The sequence below is a fragment of the Diplotaxodon limnothrissa genome, linkage group LG20 (genome assembly GCF_057381915.1).
Source record: "Diplotaxodon limnothrissa isolate DT_005_m linkage group LG20, D_limnothrissa_male_GT1.1, whole genome shotgun sequence".
NCBI classification, from domain to species: Eukaryota; Metazoa; Chordata; class Actinopteri; order Cichliformes; family Cichlidae; genus Diplotaxodon; species Diplotaxodon limnothrissa.
In genome coordinates this window covers 7,092,511-7,112,423 of record NC_140615.1, presented here as the reverse complement: position 1 = coordinate 7,112,423, position 19,913 = coordinate 7,092,511, and the positions used below count along the sequence as shown (strand labels likewise).

Sequence of the window (19,913 nt, the reverse complement as noted above, 5' to 3'; positions counted from 1 at the left end):
GGAGTTTCTTCTGTGAAGAAATGCTGAGCTTTGACATTTCCTGAAGCTGCTAGAAGCTGCTCAGTGGCGACAGTTCAAAGAGCCCGGAGCCTTTCTGTCTTCGGCGCGCCTTTTTTAAAGAATCTTCCGCCACCCTTGACCATCATATTATCAGTATGAAGTCACGGGTATGGGAGAGATGATGATGGTAATGTTAGCACTGGCGTGTCCTGGAGACTGCTGAGTGCCAAACGTGGAAACTGGCAGGTGGAAGAGACTTTGGTGGAGCCTCTGACTCTCAGGACAAGAGCAGAGTATTAAAAAAACAAAAACAAAACAATCTTGTCATTCAGTCATTGTTTTTTTTTCTTTTTTTTGTACTAATTCATGGACTCCTGACAAGATTGTGTGAATCTGTGTAGTGGGAAGAAGTTGTGCATGTGACCAGCTTCACCTTTTCTTAACTGATGAATAATGTGTCAAGACTGTGTAAAGACTGTGCAGCGTGGGGGAGGTGGCATTGGGGGTTGAATTTGATATTAACTGTACATACAGTATGTCAATCAGAATGGGACCGTCGACGTCTTCACTGAAAAGAGAAATACCTTTGTAAGCACTTACTTGTCTTCAAAATACAAGGCCTTTTTTTTAAACTGTGCTGCCTCATTTATTTTTAAAACAACTTTATTTTCATTTAACAATATGGTAGAGGAGTTATTAAAAAACAATCAATACAATTAAGATCTTGAAAGTTTACTTGACCATTTCTAGTACTTAACAAGCTTCAATGAATAAATCAAGAATTAGGGTTAAAAATAGAGTCAAGTCAATGAATAGCATGGGAGAGCTTACAATAACACCAAAACTTATTCAATTTATAAAAGCCATAAAATAACACCAGAACACAACATTTCCAATCAAATCCCAAACACTGGAACAAAGCACCATTAGAATAAACCAAAGACATCTGCATGGAATCAAAGCAGAATCCAGAAAAACAAACACTGCATGAAAATACTTTGACTGAGCACAGCAGAACTGCCTAGGACAGCACGAAACACACAACCTGCTTTATTGCGTTCCGGGACAGTGTTGAACTCAAACCCGGCTCCCTCATCAGGGGAAGAACAAAGCATGCAGTCCTTTCTTGACTCTCTGGAGCTCTCCCTCCAGCTATAAAGGACACAAAGAAACATTCGAGAAAGACGCTTAATTTGAGATCTTACACAACATCATCTGAGTCATACTTTTCTTTCAATGGTACGTGCTTATGCACAAGCTTTCACAGAACCATTGTTCTTTTGACAGAGTGATGGACACAACATTAAAGACACACAATGCAAGCCCAGCTCTTCTCTGTTTCCTGAAGTTTCACCTGTTCATACTCACCATCTCACTGAGGAATTTGTCCTGAACTGACTTCATGTCTTTTCTGATCGTGCACATCTGAAAACAGCACAAACAGCAGCAGGGTTTTTGGGAGTGGTAATAAAGAATATGACACAGTCAGGACACACAGGGGGAGAATAAAAGAGATAGCAAAATGTCACAAAGGCCACTCAGCAAAAGTCATATTTGATAGACAGCTTGACAGGCAGATGACCTCTTCTAAATTAAAACACATAAACACTGATTATTCAAAGCTGAATTTTGAGTTACAGCTACAGACTGCACTCAAGCAACACAATGAAGCAAATATTAGATATACTGTGAAGTCTATGCATGAGGATCACACCTCAGATGTGAATATTCTCTCCTCATACTCCAAGCTGTTGCACGTGTTACTCTGAAGCGCTCTCTTCAGGAGCTCATTTCTGGAAATAAGGAGACAGACAACCATGGAGCTGTATATCTGATTTCTTTTACACATTTTTAAATATTTTCGTGGCTATCGTGTCACTCAGGATGGAACTACCAAGATAACAAAGAACAAACGACAAATTAGTGACACAAGTATGGACTGCAGAGTATTGTGGCTAAAGGACCCATTTAATACAATCCCTTCTCAGATTCGAGGAGTTAGCAGCATAATAAACTGCATATGGAATTTTTTTAAAACAGAGGGCATAAATGGCAATTAATAAAATATATGTTTATCAAAGGAATAATACTGATATTGGTTTCTCATATACTCACTGAGTGACGAAGTCAGACATATCTGAAACGACTGTATAGATTATGTGTGTTAATTACCATATGGGGGAAGTTGATAAATGGGGGTGCTTTATTTTTATTTTCAGCTACTAGCAGTGTAACTATGGAGGGAATGCTTACGATAACCCCAGCTAAATGATAGTAGGAAGAATAGGATGTATAGGACGTGTATTTAGTTGATGATTTCAAGCTTAATGAAAAAAGCTTTTTTCAAATCAAAAGTTTTAATCTTTCTTCCAACAGAAAAATTTGATAATTCTGTGTATTCTTCTTTAAACCTGAAAGGACACCATTGATCAGAGTGTGGAAAACAGAATTATAAGACTCTTTTAGTACTCAAACACACACAAACACACGCTTTAATTTCACCTTGTGATTTCCTGCTTCTGGTAAGAATGGAAAGCCGTCATCTGTTTTTTCCAGTACATCTGTATAAGGAAAAACCATTGGCACTGGTCAAATCTACAACAGATCATCCTGGCGGCAGGTATTATTCAACAGAACATTGTATGGCTGGATATTTTGTTTTTAATATCGCTTTCTGCATTTTCTCTATGTGGCAGACAGAGTCAGAATAACCTACAGTGAGGTCATTATCCATGTTTTTCAGCACAGTGTCATCCTGCTCCAATTTGTGTATCTCCTCCAGGAGGACCTTCTGAATCTGTTTAAGCCTCTGAGTCCTGTAGAGAGGACAGACAATTAACCAGAAAAGTAGAAATCTACAAGGAAATACAAACAAAGATTACAGTGTCCTATCACACTCATGAAAGACCACTGTAGGGTTGTAGCCAATAAAACATAAAAAGGATTTATTAACACAGCAAACTGACTTCTAACTAGATTTCACATTTGCTAAGGACCCCTGTGTGAAGAAGCCCAGATACACATTTTTTTTTGAATAGATTATTCTGCCAAATCTTTCTTTTTCATATTCTCCAGTTATGAACACACAAGAGAAAATAATTTAGGTTAAAATAAAATGATCACTATAGATTCTCACTTGCCTTTCAGGACTTCTCTGTTAGTGTGCTATCGGCCATCAAATTAATTAAAGGTTGGCGATAACAAATGTTGCATATTAACCGAAAAGATCAGACTTATAGTTCATTTACACACTGACAAACTAACTGACCTGCATTTGGTAATTTGCATATTAATGGAAGAGACGTGTTGCTGGACGGTCTTCAAAGACTGCTTGTTGTAAAGCTCCATCATGCTGTAACGTTTCTGAACATGAACATATATGGTTATGTAGCAGTTTTGTAAGTAATCATTCAACAGCAGTACACACTGCTGTCTCAAATACATGTTTACCACATACTAGATTTCTCACAACATTAAGTGTTCCTTTAAATTGTGAACACAGCACAGATGCAATGTAGTGTGCAGCACTATTCTCTAACTATGTTGTATGTCTGGACACATTTCCAACCTGGAACTTCTTCTTGAGCTCCGAGCTCAACTGCTGACACATGTTTCTTGGGTTTACAGCAATTTCTGGCAAATCTAAACCTTCATCAATGTCCACGTCTCCATCTGTTACTTCACCCTCCCAATGACCAGAGGAAGACTTCACCTGGCTCAACTCATCCACAGCAGGCACCTCAACTGTAGGTAACAAACAGGAACATTAACATATTAGAAAGGACAACATTAGGGTCAAATTCTGATTCAAGAATGTTTCATAGTTTTTTTTTACCAGATCTTTTAAAGATGCCACTGATATCTTAAATATCCTCACTACATCCTAAATCATATAGTTATAAAAAAACAAAGATGTTTTGACTGTGCTGCAAGGAATATTTTGACTTCCTGTGTATCTCTTTTACATCACATATAATTTAACAACGTCAATTTAACAAAATAGTTCCAAAAAATACATTCAGATAGATCACCTTAGATTAGATTTGGATGTAGTAAAATCCTGATCTAAAAAAAAAAAACACATGAAGAAACTTCCTGTGCCAAAGTTGAAACACATATTAGCTTGTCTGATTAAGGCATGTGTAGTTAAGGTTTTCCTGTGCTTATCTATGTAAGAGACTCTGAATATGTCTTACACGACTTGAATAATTTCCGTGGCTTCAAATGAGGAGAGTGATTCCCTCTCATCTTGCTTCTCATACTCTCTTCTGTCTCCTCGTCCTCTGAATCACTAGACAAGGAAATGTGGCGCTTGCGGCTGGGCCCTGTTTCAAAAATCAGATGTGACAATTAGATAGGATGCCATTTTATAATGAAGCGCAACTTTAATTTGGTGCAGAGTGGACCTAACGGTGGAATTAAACTGTAGCAACCAGGAAATTTATGGCAAACCCCCCCAAAAAACAAGTTAAACGTTTATTTTACCTGAAACATGAGACTGTGCGAGTTTTGAGTCTTGGTCTGACAGTGGCGTCATCTATCAGGAGGACAGTAATGAGTTAGTTAGTTTGAGTGATTTAGTGTTCTTAAAGTTTTTTTTGTTCTTCAGCTGTAAAGTTACATTAATCAAAAAAAGAAACCAAAAATCAGTAAAGAGCCAATACCTCTGCTTTAACAGATAGAGCCAGGGCAACAGTGGGACCGTCCTTAACTTTGCTGGTGAGTACTGATGAGTTAATAGATGATGAGCTTAGTGAAATCTGGGATACTGAAGACACATTACTCAAACTACAGCGGTGGCCATGGCTAATTGTGTCATTTGGAAATGGTGACTGAGCAGGAGAAGGCAAGGGTGGTTTGTCCAGCTCAAGGAGTGTGGATGTCAGCAGGGGTCGAGTGGACAAAGGAGAATGAGGTGCTGAAGAAAGATGCTGTTCGATTGTACTAATCTGGAAACAAATAGAAGATTGAAGGCGGCAGAAAGTGATGAGAAATAATGTCAAAAAAAAAAAATATGGTAACTCGTTTTGTGGTTAGCTAATGATCATGTCTGCCATAGATAAGTGACAATAAATGAAAAAGACATTTCACACAATGCATGAAGAAGCACAGATTAAGTGCTGCAAAGCCATTATCTGCTCTGTACGGCATTAAGTAGGTCATTTCAATCATCATGTGCATTTCCCCATAATTAAAAGATCTATTTATTAGGAATTCCTCACATGGCTAACTCATAAGAATGGCTTCGTTTAGCCGTAGCCATCTCATGTTAGAGAAAATAACTGTCTGGAGTAGAATTTAGCAGTTTGCAAATCAAACTTTCCAGTTGCTTATAAAGGACAAGGTTCAAAATAAGGTTTTTAAGGGGAGGGAGTTATATTTTCAGTCATCCCTATCCACATTTTTCTCGGACAGTCTGGGAATTTCAGCTTAAGTCATGCTTAAGTCAGTGGCCTACGTTTTTACTTCAGTGAAATAATAACTCACACTACGATTCAAGTTGTGCTACTGATTCTCACAAGACTGTTGACTGACATCAATAACATCTATGCAGAGTTAGTGCATGAATAGCTTAAAGACCTGACAAAGATGCCAAAATGAGTGTATAAACATCTTTATGGTGAGTCCAGATGAATTTAACAACTCAGCCCACGGCAGATCGCTACAGATGTGCAGTATACTGGACTAACTTTATACAAAGAGGAGCAAAGACAAAATTAAATCAATAAGGCCTCCTCACTCTTTCCCTTCTGGCCTTTTTGCTGAGTTAGGTGTGACTACCCTTTCCATCTTACTTTGTTATTTATTTTCTTTAATAACAGAACACCACCCACACTGGAATACTCCACTATTTGCTGAAGCAATGTTCAGAAATAAAAAAAATATGCTTTCAACTCAACAAATTAGAAAAAACCCATACTCATATATTTTGCACTGTGCCGTTTTTTAGGGTGAATGTGAAACAAGTATTTTTCTACCCTAAAACACTTTCTTTCTGTTTTAACCCTTGACAGATACCTTACCACAGTGCCATAATATGTCAGAAAGGTGATGTACCTTTGCTGCACTAAGTTCAGTCGGAGGTGCAGGGATTTGTCCTCCAAGTGAAGTGAGAGAAGGGACAGACTGCTTAGAATGAGTCTTGGATGAGCCATGATTCTTTTCTGCAGTGTAGAAAGAAGACTTGCACATTTCTTTACTTCTGACTTTAGGTTTGGGTAGCAGCAGGACTGGCGAGGGGGTGTCTTGGCAAGAAGGCTTAGGGGAGGCAGGCAGCGGGGATCCCCGCGGGGTGAGAAGAGGGGAGCAGGTCAAATCCAAGGTTGGGACTGACCTATCAGCAGCTGCGGGGATCCAAAATAAGCACAGATGTTCAAACAACTGGCTTCAGAAGTTGGACAAAGAGTAGAAGGTCAATATACACAAGTTCCTCTACATAGAGGTTGGAGAGCAAAAGGTTTCTTTATGCAATGCTTTACATAAAGTGTTTAGAGTGAAAAGGTTTCACTGCCATGGAAACACACATTGCCGGCACCAAATTGTTTCACAGGGGTTTATACAAATATCTAACAGCTGATAAAGAACCAGCGTTACAAAAAGGGGGTTTTGTGTGAAGAGTATAATTTTTTACAAATATAAATGTTAAGAAAGATAACGAGACTCATCATTATGACTCGGAGTAATACGTTAAGTTAGCATTTCTGACGATCTCACCTTTTGAGAGTCAATGTTTCTACACAATAATGAAAATCAAAGATTACCATCCACTCTTCTGCTGAAGAAAAAATATGTGTCACTAAAGGAAAACTTTTTTTTTTCAATGTTAAAATGACTATTAAGTACAACCTGAATTCTGAAAAAATTGCGATGCAGTGAAAAATAACAACATAATCCAATGATTTGAAAAGTTCATAAACTTTTCAAATCATTTGTGGCTGTGGCTACAATGTAGCTTGCCATCACCAGTGTGTGAATGTGTGTGTGAATGGGTGGATGACTGGATATGTAAAGCGCTTTGGGGTCCTTAGGGACTAGTAAAGCGCTATATAAATACAGGCCATTTACCATTTTACCATAAACCCATATTTAATTCAGAATAGAAAGAAGTGAAAAATGTATCATTTTAAGAAAAAATTCAAGTTCATTTTGAAATGAATTTCAGGTGAACCTGTCATCTTTACTTCTGAGAAATGCACTTTTTACCCCCAAATCACGTTACTAACCTGTGCCAATCAATCTAATTAAGTGCATAATCTTTCTCCAGTGGTTTCATTTTAAGCACACTTAGTTTACCAGCCTTTTATTGCTTCCATCAAATCCAAAATGAGCTATTATTTTTCATGAAATAGTAAAATATCTCCGTTTAAACATTTAATATGTTATTTTCTGTGTTCTATTGTGAACAAAATATGGGTTAATATGATTTACAAATCACTGCATTCTGTTTTTACTGACAGTGTCTAAGGTTGTCAGGGGGGAATTGGGGTCATGATACATGTCACCACTGTGATGGAATTAACAAACCATTTGATCAAACATTAAACATTAAATAGACATTAGCAGCTGTCAGAGGGATCAAATGGCTCTTATCTAACTCTGACGCTAGAGAGTCGTTTTTTATTGTATCTTACATCTCATCTTTTCCATGAGAGGAGGGGATGGACAGAAAGAGGTCTGGCAAGTAACCCAGGAATCCTTCAATGAACTCATCTGTTCTTGGGCATTTGTCTTTTTCAATTTTGAAGTTTCTTGAGGAACATTTTCAGGCCTCTGCTGGAGAACAAAGTATGTTATTTATGACAACATATTATACTGTGAAATCCATTCAGAAACACAATCTGCAGGTGAAGATTTAAGACCACAGCATATTCTCAGCTAAATACAGCCAAAAAAAATTAAATTTCTCCTTTTGACGTTAAATAATAAACTACTGAAATATATTCAGATCAAAGACTGTATAAATATGATAAACATAGCTGCCAGGTCTGATAAAAAAAAAATCTGGGGTTTTTCTAGTGAGTTTCTGGTCTCAGCTGATAGTTTAACGTCTTTATAAATTGCTTTCCCCTGTTGAGTCAAAGGGGTAAAGCAGGGCATGGTTTAGGGAAGTTCTACCTTGTAACTGAGAAGCTGTTAGCCCATGGATGTCATCGTTTTTCATTTAAATTTACCACTTGTTCGTGATACATGTGCTGTGTAAATTCTGAATTACCCATCTATAACATATAAGTGTATAAACACTTAGTATCTGCAAAGATATAAAGCTGTGAGTTGAAGACAACAAGTAATAAGAACATTTCTGTGCAGAACTGATGTCCTACCTTAAGTACAGAAGGTTTTTTAAAATCTGACTGGTTGTTGTTGCGTTTTCTCCTGTAGGTAGCAGCTGCTTGCTCAGAGGTTTTCTCATGCTTCCTCTGCTGGTCTATAAAATATTTCTGTTGAAATTCAGAAGAAAAATAAATATGATATTGCTCCAGCCATTTCTCACATAACCACTTAGTAAAGATGACATTAAACACAAATGACCTTGGAAGTGGCTGGCTTCTTTGCGCATGGGTTTATATTGTTTTCCATTTGCTGGGTGCTGTCAGTCTTTTTCTTCTTTTTTTGAGTTGCATGAACTTCCACGGTTTTCGCAGAGAATGAGTACTATTTATAAAGAAAAGAAAGGTACAAAATATACATTATTATTGTTGCACTGGCTTGAAAGTTTGTTTTTTTGTCTTTTCACCAGATGAAATGTGTATTTTTAAAACTCACTATGGTTTAGTGAGTAGTTTATTAACACTGTGACTGAGCAATATATTTTCTACACCTGAGCTTAAAATTGTATACCTTTAGAGTATTGAAAGGACGGCCATGAAAGTCCATGAAAAAAGGCATTTTGATATTCAATATAATGTGTGGAGGCAGGATGAAGTTTGCCTTTTTACACTATATATATTTACAAAATGTTTTAATAAACATGTCTGCTTCATCTTTTGTTTACTCTTGACACTGTTGCCAATAGGATTACTTAAAAAAGCAAAGTGGTACCTGTTAACCGTTTAAAAAAACAAAAACAAAAAGCAGTAACAATGCTTAAGAAAAAGAAGTCTGTCTCCTGCCTTGGTAGCAGGAGGATCCTCAGGTTCTTCTGGCTGACTGTCATCAGTATCTGGCTCTTTGTAGCTTCTGGTAGAGGCGGCTGCAACTCTCTTGGGCCTCTTAGTAGCTGCATGTTGTCTGCTAGGTGCTGCTGCTAGCTTTACTCTCTCCTTTGGCTGACCAAGGTCCCTTTTCATGCGCCCGTTTTTCTGATACAACAGTGACACACTGTGGTTACTTAAAATAGTGCAGCTTGTAGCACACAATTTACAAAAACATTAATCATTCCTTACCTGAGTTGGTTTGTTATTACCCAATCCAGCTCTTGGAAAGGTTGGGACTAAATCTGGAGATTCAACTGTAATTAAACAAAACCTGTATGCAATTACTGATGTTTTCAAATAATTTTATTGGCATACAGTCGTGATGCAACAATTTTCAGACTTTGAGTCTGAATGTAACTTTAATGGCCTACCAGAAGCATGGTGTGGGACAGGTCTAGGTTTGATGGGCGCCTGCCTGGAGTATTTGATAACCTTGGGCTTGGACTTTGTGGCTGACTCTCTCAGCCAGCTGAGATCTGTTGTGGCATTTTCTGTGTCTGTGTCACTAAACAGGTGCTTTTTTACATGCCCCTTCTTCTGTAACACAGAATACAGCAGAGGACAGACATGAGTACACAAGCATGAAGAAAATGTTTCCACAAACATACAATGAATGCCTACTTTCGCCACAGGCTGCTCTTTCTTGGTTGTGCTGAGGAGTACCGAGGAGTGGATGCCACTGTCAAACAATATGGGAAGTATAGATTTAAGAAAGATTTGTAACAAAATATTAATATTTAAGACAAATAAAAGTCACAGAACATTCTCAATGGGGCCTACTTGCTCTGTATGCCACAGGTGTTTATGTTCTCCTTCTAAAATGAAATAAGTGAAACAAGACTGTTAACTTTAATCCTGAATTTTCTAAGTTCTCATGCTGATACATGTCAATACATAAAACTGACTCACATTAGTAACACTTACCTCAGAACTGAGGGGTGTATTGGTCCTGAATGCAAAAACGTCATCTCTATACAACAGGGGAAAAAACTATTACATTCACTGAAAGACAAATCTATCTTCAAATATCTTTGAAATGTTTTAATCGACTTAGATTACCTCCGCCTCACAGAGTTTGTTTTGGTTCTGCTGTAGGATGTAATTGGGTTTCTGGATGTTTCTCTCTAAAATACATCAAATGAATCAATAAATTATCTTTAGTAAAATAAATACAGAAAAGTGCTTTCAATGTTTTTTTTAAAAACTATATTTTAAAAATTACTCAAATTAATCCTAGACATAATTCAAATATTGATCACTTACTTTTCCAGTTGATAACCAGCTCATATTGAAGATTGTTCTACTACAAAAACAACTCCATTAATGACATTATTGAAGTGGAAATTTAAAATGGAAAAATTACAGCCCTAAATGTTCATACCTGTTGACAAGAGAAGGAAACCAGTTCTGAGTGAGCTTTTCAGAAGTGTGTTTTTCTTTAGATTGGCCATTATCCTTATAGCGGCTAGAGATGAGCTTCACCATGCTGCCTGCAGCCTCTGAGTCTCTCTGAGAGCAGAAATTTGAAGGAATAAAAAAACCAAAGAAACAAAAAAAACCTTAATTCTTAACGAGAATTTTGGACTTGACATTAAGCTGCATAAACTTCACAGAAGTCATACCTTTTCTTTGTCTAATTGAGCCCTCTTACTTTCAGTTTCAGATTTGAGTGTTTTTTTCTCCTTTAGAGTTTTAGTTGTGGAGGTCTGGAGAACAGCACTAGTCTCCAGTGACGTCTGGCCCTTGCTCTTCCTTTTTGCACGGCCATTGCTCTGGGCATGTTGCGGCTTGGAAGTACATAATGAGGAAACATACTGGTCTTCTGCATTTGTTTCATTCGAGTCCCTTCTGATATCAGATGCTTCAGGAGGTGGAGAGTCTTTGTTCCTCTCCTTAAGGACCTGCTGCAGTCGCTCGCTGAGCTGGATATGCAGTTGCTTTTGGCAGACTGAGGTCGAGGCTGAAACTGACCACTTCGATGATAAGGAGCGCTCCTGAGGACGCAGCATAGCTGAACAAGGTTCTAAAGAGAGGAAAATAACTGTAATCAAAACCCTGATAATTGTTAATGGCATTAACATTTAACTAGCTTGTTTTTTGTATATTTTACTAGCTGTAATGTACAATGACAGTTTCATAATTTTAGCGATACTGAAGATATTTTTTGCCGCCTTAGTTTACCAGATCTTGGCAGGGAACTCGTTTTCTGTGTTGGCATCATCAGCATTTTTGAAACTGAAAATTTGTGCCAATTAGAAGCCCTGTAATTTAAATAAAAACATAAATATACTCAGATAGACCCATTACATACAGATATCAATCAGAACACTGGCTATGCAGCTATGCAAACAGACTGGAGGTTCTTCATGATACTTGCATGTTACTCCCAGTTTGGGGTTGGGTGTCAGGCACAAAATTCTCCTCTGCAAGTGAAAAGGCCAGTAATGGGTTGAGTCTTTAAACAAATAAAGCTGTATGTAACAAAGATAATACAGTTTATTTCTGAGTTAAGCAAAAAACAATGAAAATATATTTATATCATACCTCTGGATTTTTCTCCTCCTTGTTCAGCCAGAACCATGTTCACAGCATCTTTCAGTGGTATGCTCTGCAAATGACAGCAAATGAAACTGTATGATATTTCATATTTAGCAGAACACAGTTATTTACTTTGTGCCTCATACTAAATCCTCTGTTGCTTATAATTGCTGCACTGACTGCATTGTTAAGAACCCAACAGCAACGATTTTTACATCACTTTATTCTGACTGTGTGGAAATTATGTCTTTACATCAGGCTATGAGCATTAACCAAACAAACAAAAAAAAGAACAAACCAGTACCCTGATGGAAATTCAATGGTTAGGTGACCAGAGGAGGTCTAGATAAGTCTAGGTAGTTAAAACATCGAATTATTAAGAAACGTGAAAAGCAAAACCCCTTTTTACACAGCTGGATCATATTATGGTCTCCTTTAATCAAAAAGGTTAAAAAGATCATGCAAAAGTAGCAACAGTAGTAAAAAAAAAAATTAAAAAATTAAATCATTTATAGATAGACTGTACCTTTTTGTATTTGTCACCTTTATTCTCGATGGCCGGTTTAGAGGCTGTGCTCTGTAGAGATGCATCACATCGATAGTAACTGAATAACTGAATTTCCTGGACCTGGTGTATAACTACTCCTAACTTGGCTAAACAGTACACATTACAAAAACATGAACATTTACTTTACACTATTTGTGCGGTATGCAAGGACTTACAGTATAAAGCAATATAATCAGAGTATAACTAAAACTTAATACTGAATACATTAAAGAGTAGCTGCTATGACTGCAGTTCTTAACAGTGGTGATATGTGAACTAACCACTTCAAGAGGTGACTTTTCTGTTCCAATGCCATTGGCTGGAGTGTCTAAAAAGGAGGACAAAAAATATCATACTCATTCAGGATTTATTCAGTGGTTGAGAATGATACAACTGAGCACAAATGAAACAACTGGACACATAATAACTACTTAGTATTTACATACGAACTAAACTAACCCCAAAGGACATGAGGAATCTGATTCAGCTCTAGTATCTTTACATGTTTACTCTATCCATACTCTAAAGAGTTATAATACAGTCTATTAAAAAAAAGCAAAAATTACTTGTATAGGGTGTTCTTTTTGTCTTCTTTCACAACTTGTATATTTAGTTGTTTTTGTGATTATGTTTATTCTTGTGATGTAGCCCATTTATTTCTCTCACCAATAAAATAAAGCCTGTAACTTAGTACAATTGCTGGAATTGGTGTGGCTGCAGTTCTTCACACTTTGTACTGTCACCTACTTGATGCAAGAGAGAAGGAACGATGCACACTTCCAGCTCCGCCGCTGCTAAAAAAGGCAGTGGCCTCAGAAATCTTCATCTTGGCTGGGGTGACCACCTGGAGGGAAAATCAGATGTCTATAAATCTTTATGATGGTCTGTTTTGTAGATTTTATTTCACATCAATAATAACACAGAAGTCTTTACAGAATAACTTCTGTGTTTAAGAGGAATTTAGTGTTTAATCCATGGTGAGGAAAATACTGCTCAATATTTATTTGGTGGCTTGTGTGCTCCCTCTGCTGTTAAGTTTCAGGTGTGCCTTTCTATTGAAGTATCACAACCAAGAGTTGTCTTACACTTTCATTATATAACTGATGCCAGCCTTAAAAAAGATGTTAGAGTGTAGCTGTTAACATTTATATTAATAAATGGATAAATATTTGCAAATACTGACTTTAGCTGAGGAATTGTTTGTTGTATCAATCTTCGTTAACTTCCAACTTGTGTTTTGACTCATTCGTTTTCTCTGAACTGATCTTTTTCTGCTTTCCTTCTTATTTTGCAGGTAGTTGCATGTGCTGTATGTGTTGCATTGCTACATTAAATAATATTATACACATTACAGGGATTTTCCTGCATATCTCTAGAAGCAGCTAGTATTTTAACCGTTTTCAGTGGGGTTTAATTTATAAAGCAGAATTTTGTTCATACCCAGAAATACCAGGAAAAATATGCACACTTCTGTAAAGTAAGCTAAAACACTGCCTTCACTGACTTAACTTTATGTTGATATCAATCATGGTATGCCCCTGCTCCCACTCCATTTTCCTGTCTAGTCTAAACTGTCTGTAATTTAAAATTTAAATCTCTACCTGTGCTGGTGCAGCTGTAGCAGGTAAAACGTAGTTGACAGTACTTTTTTCACTTTCACCAAGAGACACCTGGCTCTCTGGAACAACCTAAAAAAAGATGAACATACAGGATGAAAAATCTTTTTAGACATTAACAAAAGATTTCTGATACAATAAAACCACATGAATAAAAAAACCCACACACAAAAGCTTGCACCCATTATAATTTCGATTTAAATTAAGAATAAATATTATACATTTCAATATATTACACTACCAAATGTCCTTGGAGAAGATACAGAAAGCACTGAAGCATAAAGCGCTTTGAGAATCAGAGGACAAAAGCGCTATAGGAACCAGTCAATTTACCATTTAAACCCAACTCCAGCTCAAATATTGACAGTTTAATAAACACTGGAATCTGAGATGACAACTAATTATTACAGAAGTACAATAAGAGCATTACGTTGACAAACCAATGTTTACCTGAGTGTTGTTCTCCATTAAAGATCTAGCTGTAGCTTTCACTACAGATGAGCCCTGACGGAAGAAGAAAGTCTTAATCCAAATACTTAAATTCATCATGACCACAGTTTAGCTTCTGTTTGGAGCCCCATTCTATCAGTGGAAAATATAGACTTTTCCACTTGTTGTGAAAGTCTTTTTAACATTAATGTATACCTTAGAATTTACTTGTCATGTATCTATTGTGGTGTAGCAAGAAAATTCAGTAAAGACAGATAGACTCTACTTTATTTTTGCTGTGTCCATAGACATTTTGCACAGCCTGCAGGATGTCCAGCGAGGAGCTGAAATGGATCGTAAGAGTGGATCCTTCAGCTGCACCAACAATGACCACCTCTGACAGCTTGATCTGCAAGACCTGCCTCTTACCCTCCTCTGGACATTAAGAAATTTTTTATTAGAGAAAATACTTATACGAAATGGCAAAGTCGCATGCAAATAAAAATTCAGTGAATGCGAGCAGGCACATATGCATTGGCCTTTGTGTATACATTACCTTTTACAGTGTAGCTTTGGACTTCATGCTCATTGAGACATATAGTTTCCCAGTGGCTATCCTTTGAGGGTAAACCAAAGTTTGTTAAGCAGATGTTGACTGTGCTAAGCAAAAGTTGAGATTTTTTAATGTGTATATATCTGTACCTCTTCATCAGCCAAGGAGAAGTAAAAAGAGATGCTGTGGCTGCCGAGGTTGAAGTCAATCCAGAATTCCTCAAGTTTCTCATCCGAGGGCATCAGCAACTGACAACATAACCACAACCTTATTATAACAGCAACTTATAGTATTAACAATACAGCATGAATTTGGACATAAGCTGTTATTAGATTAAACAGACTAGGACTGTGTGGTGAGAGATACCTTATGTGTGTTCAGACAATTAATAACTGAGTTGTTTCAAATTCAGTTTTGTTTTTCACATTTTAGAACAGAATCCCTGTTGATACTGACCTCACTGCTGTCCAGATAAGCTTCCAAACAAGGGTAGGAATACACCCTACAGTGCACAAAGAATTGTGTCATCAGAACTTTCAGTAAATCTTTCCAGTCAATATGGCCCAAATACAGAATGTAATTAGAGATTTTTATTAAAAGAGCTTGGCGAAAGAATTTGTAAAATGCAATATTCTTAGAGAAATAGACAAACATATGAAAATTCATATTAACTCAGGTTTAGAATGAAAGTTACAAATGAAACCACATGTGTTGTATAGCACTGAGCTCTGTTATGTATGTACCTTCTCTTGTCTCCCTGCATCCCATTCACCATGTTTAGAAATGTACGACAAGCCTGAAATCACACACACTTGCATTCAATTTTATGCAGCCTTTCAGCATAAACAACATCAGCAACAGCACCAGTACATCAAAAATCAAAAGCAAATATAAAATAAACCAAAACAGACTAATGTTACCGTCTCAAATTCAGAATCACGTATTTTGGCAAATGCACTGGCCACAAGGCTCATTCTGAACCATTTATATGCAAGTTCCTTCCTCTGGTCAGTTGTGGCCATTCTGCACAATGCCTCCATCAAGGATGACTGAAAGTCATAGTCTGAGGGGGAAACAGAAACAGTGTTTTACATATTTTATTTTTAATAGTAATTCTGGGTAAAGAGAAATGTATAAAGAAAGCTTACCACCAACATCCATTATATGATCAGCCAGTTTGATCCTGTAATCAAATGAGCAATCTACTTCTTAATAATTAGTAAATGTGGTAATTCATTCTTGATTGTGATCATTCATGTTTCCAATTGTATTACATTTAATGTTAATAATCATTTAAGAAAACTACAGTGACATACATGATATCAGAGGCCTCTTGTGACATTAGGATCTTCGTGTCTTTTTTAAGTTCCACTGGGATTTTATCCAGAATTAAGTTGAATTTCCGAATTGCCTGTTAAAACATTATTAGGCAGTTAATCAACTGTACCAAACAGAGGTCTTTCAGGTTCAGTGTTACTCTAAAAAAAATTAGATAAACTATTGTACACCTCTTTCTGGATCAGGACGTAGATTCTAGGGTCAACAGCCAACTGGCCAATAGGATACAGAAAGGACTCAGTGATTTTGTATGTCCCTGCAAAAATAAAATAAAACATGGTATAGCAGACAAAGTCAATACTTTCTTCTTGTATACAGAGTCATCATTAAATTGCTGTAAACTTATTAGAAACCTCTTTTAAGTTAGAAACTCTTATCCATCTTACACTTAAATATGTCCCCATTCACTTTTTTAAACAGTATAAAAAGATGTCATTATCTACAGTACATAGAGATATGTAAATCCATACCCTCTTCGCATGCCTGATGAACCACCTTTAACATAGAGAAAGTAAAAACAAACCAAATTAAGAATACTGAAACAGTTGACTTTACAAAGTGTGTTTCTTATTAGAAGTTAGCTCACCGTTAAAGCATTTAAAAAGTCTTCAGAGAGGTTTATTAAGTTCTCATCCCACTGCAGCCCACACTGAATCCACAGTTGTCTGCATTTTTCAAACCACTCCACCATCTGCACAAAAAAGGGTTCAATCAGACTACATAAGTTTACAGAACCCACATAGTATGTACCTTTATGTATTATTACGTGTGTACTCATCTTTTTTATTAGACCCTGTGCTATTAACCCCAAAAGTCCTTGGTCACCACCAGGTAGTATTAGGTGTTTTCCACACTTGTAAAGACTGGCAAATCCCAGACTGGCCAATTTGGGGTCTTTTTGAGCCAAACCCTATGGAACATAAATATGGTTTCATTAATTCCACTGATAACGCAGCATCATATTGTGTAACTGGGTGTTTTGAGTTTTATCTCACCCTGCAGATAAGTTTATCCAATTTGCTGAGAAACTGTTGAGAGCATTTCATGGGAGTCTCTTCATAAATCTCCCTCTGCAAGAACACATCCAGTGCTCGGACATCTCCGGACTTTACCGCCTCACTGATTATGTGCTCCAACTAAAAGGTTGAAGTATACAATTTACTTTTCACCATTAGGCCTGAATATTGATTAATTAAGTGATAGGAATATTTACAAAGGGAGAAAGTGTATGCATTCCCACCTGCGTGTTCTGTGCAGGTGCCATCCTTGTGAGAAAAGGTTTTAGCCTCTTTAAATTGACTGTAAACAAAAACAGCAGACATAAACCTACCAATCATAGGCCTATCTTAAAAGGCCTCACTTTATATAAATTATGTATTGACATGTAATTTTCAGAAGTTTAATTAATTTGCCATCAAAAAGCTAAACACTAAGTTATCTGTTATCTTCACATGAGCCTACATGAGATGCTTTATATAAATGTATTGCAGTACATGCAATCTGAGCTATGTCATGAGATATGCTGCTAACCTTTATGACCTCATCAGGCTTTATTGAAGTTAGCTAGCTTAACTTTGATGCTAATAGAAGCTAAACTTTCTCCGAGCCAACAATAATTTCAGACCATAACCATCAGCTAGCCCGGGATTACTACATACCTTAGGGAGATAATATTATATACACAGCTCTACTTACTGTGCTGTCAAATTTGGCACAAAAAGAGGACATGACAGGTTGCTTCTTATTTTAAGTTTTTCAGTTGATCCCCACAACGCGCGCGAAGTCTTTGCATTCTTTGCGCACGCGCGAGAGGGTTTACGTCCAGCCGGAACTGTCGACTCCGTTCATAATACAGTAAGACAACATTAAATACATTTTTAAAAAATCCTGTATACAGGCACTGTTGCTCAGCAGCTCTTTAGTCTGATTGATTTGAAATAGATCTGCTTATTCACCAGGGACAAGAGAACCATGTTTAGATTTTTTTTTTCTGTTTTGCGGTATAGTAAGTAATATTAAAGGGTAAACTGTAAGTATTTGTACTTAATTTTGTTCACATTTTTAAACTTTCTTTTCTACTACAGTTGTCTGACTGCTTTATTTATCAGTTACTTTTCAGGATCTTGCCTTTCTGTCCAGTTATACTATCCTCCCCATGTGATTTTTAACTTGATATCTTCCTGATAAACTACACCTACAGGAGATGCTTGGCCATGAAACCCATATCAAGAAGCGCCTGGTGTTATGTTAGTGCGAGAGGAGTTTTGGAGTTCTGCACTTACTGAGTCAGCAGAGCGTTGCCAGCTTTTAGGGACCATGTGCCTCAAGTCTCAGCAACCCCGGTGTGTAACTTTATATGGTCTGCCACTTCGTGGGTGGCTGTGGTTTCTAAATACTTCCACTTTTCAAAAATACCTCTTACGGTTAATGTTGGAATATCTAGGTGGGAAAAATTTCCAGGAAATGACTCTTTAAAAATGTGGCATTCTATTACAATACAACGCTCAAATTCAAATTGAGCTCTTCAAACCTACCAATTATTTTACAAATGTTTGCTAAGCTTGAACACATGGCTATAGATGCTTGGTTTTATACACATGAATTCAAAGAGTGAGACATGCGACCCAATACTTTTGTCCTCATAGTGTATTTAAACACCTTTAAAAAAGAAAAAAAAACTTACAAAGCTAAAAACATGGTTGTTTTTCTGACAAGACAACAACACTACTAACTGAAAACGCTACGTCTAGATGAACAGAATCAATTTTTGGGGAACCCTACTAACATCTTCCTATAGAACCCATTGTTCTGCAATAAACTACGCAGCAGCAATTAAACTTAGCCCCATTTTCAACATTACAGCATCCATCCATTCGCTTCCGCTTATCCTTTTCAGGGTCGCGGGGGGGCGCTGGAGCCTATCCCAGCTGTCATAGGGCGAAAGGCGGGGTACACCCTGGACAGGTCGCCAGTCTGTCGCAGGGCCAACACATAGGGACAGACAACCATTCACACCTAGTGACAATTTAGATTAATCAATTAACCTATCCCCACAAGCTGCATGTCTTTGGACGGTGGGAGGAAGCCGGAGTACCCGGAGAGAACCCACGCAAACACGGGGAGAACATGCAAACTCCACACAGAAAGACCCCGGCCTGATGGTGGAATTGAACTCAGGACCTTCTTGCTGTGCGGCAACAGTGCTAACCACCGTGCCACCGTGCTGCCAACATTACAGCAGTGAAATGCAATACACACAGGTATCAGGGCAACAGCAATTCAACAACAACAACACATATAAAAGGAAAACACAATCAGGAAGCATGTTTCCCGCGATAATACTTGCATATTCACACCTAAGTAAGATTTAGAATACAGGATTTTAGCTGGTAGTGGGTATTTTCACAGTGTGGTAGGCCTACTGCTACTTAGAATCTGCCACTTTTGCAAATATAAAACATTACATTTCCCTTGAGAGTAAAGTCATTTATTCTCTTATAGCTGAAATATTTACAAAATATGTTTGTTCGAGTATTCTGTAATTAGGAATATACATAACAGCTTTTTTTTAGAAAGGCATCTTCAAGCCCATTTGAGATGCAGGACTCCTGCATTTCAAGAGTATGGCTTAGCACATGAGAAACATGTACACTGTATCTATGGCATGTTTTGACAACATTTGACTTCCAAATACAGAT

The 19,913-nt window shown here is 37.3% G+C and overlaps 1 protein-coding gene across 1 annotated transcript; it reads right to left on the bottom strand.

The window, feature by feature from the left end:
• Nucleotides 1-1,095: 1,095 nt before the first annotated feature.
• On the bottom strand, nucleotides 1,096-17,479 carry sycp2 (synaptonemal complex protein 2). The gene is made up of 46 exons (XM_085344940.1): nucleotides 17,456-17,479; nucleotides 17,211-17,351; nucleotides 16,982-17,125; nucleotides 16,802-16,906; nucleotides 16,686-16,710; nucleotides 16,386-16,471; nucleotides 16,194-16,288; nucleotides 16,026-16,060; nucleotides 15,798-15,940; nucleotides 15,621-15,673; nucleotides 15,334-15,379; nucleotides 15,027-15,125; nucleotides 14,881-14,941; nucleotides 14,611-14,759; nucleotides 14,346-14,399; nucleotides 13,881-13,967; nucleotides 13,027-13,123; nucleotides 12,561-12,607; nucleotides 12,259-12,309; nucleotides 11,739-11,802; nucleotides 11,572-11,617; nucleotides 11,376-11,455; nucleotides 10,817-11,217; nucleotides 10,576-10,703; nucleotides 10,458-10,497; nucleotides 10,254-10,318; nucleotides 10,119-10,164; nucleotides 9,975-10,009; nucleotides 9,816-9,873; nucleotides 9,566-9,731; nucleotides 9,384-9,448; nucleotides 9,111-9,299; nucleotides 8,530-8,652; nucleotides 8,322-8,438; nucleotides 7,632-7,773; nucleotides 6,058-6,344; nucleotides 4,665-4,949; nucleotides 4,486-4,537; nucleotides 4,197-4,325; nucleotides 3,569-3,744; nucleotides 3,269-3,363; nucleotides 2,717-2,816; nucleotides 2,503-2,561; nucleotides 1,715-1,793; nucleotides 1,369-1,425; nucleotides 1,096-1,152 (listed from the first exon to the last, which is right to left on the bottom strand). The coding sequence occupies exons 1-46, from the start codon at nucleotides 17,477-17,479 to the stop codon at nucleotides 1,096-1,098; spliced, it is 4,683 nt and encodes a 1,560-aa protein (XP_085201066.1).
• Nucleotides 17,480-19,913: the final 2,434 nt, after the last annotated feature.

Bases quoted from the DNA above. Each gene is read 5' to 3' on its own strand.
- sycp2 (XM_085344940.1), bottom strand. From the start codon at position 17,479: ATGGCACCTGCACAGAACACGCAG. The intron at 12,310-12,560 runs GTTAGTTCACAT...GCATCTCTACAG, and splicing joins AAAAGTCACCTCTTGAAGTG to AGCACAGCCTCTAAACCGGC. The intron at 6,345-7,631 runs GTAAGATACAAT...GGATCCCCGCAG, and splicing joins TCTCATGGAAAAGATGAGAT to CTGCTGATAGGTCAGTCCCA.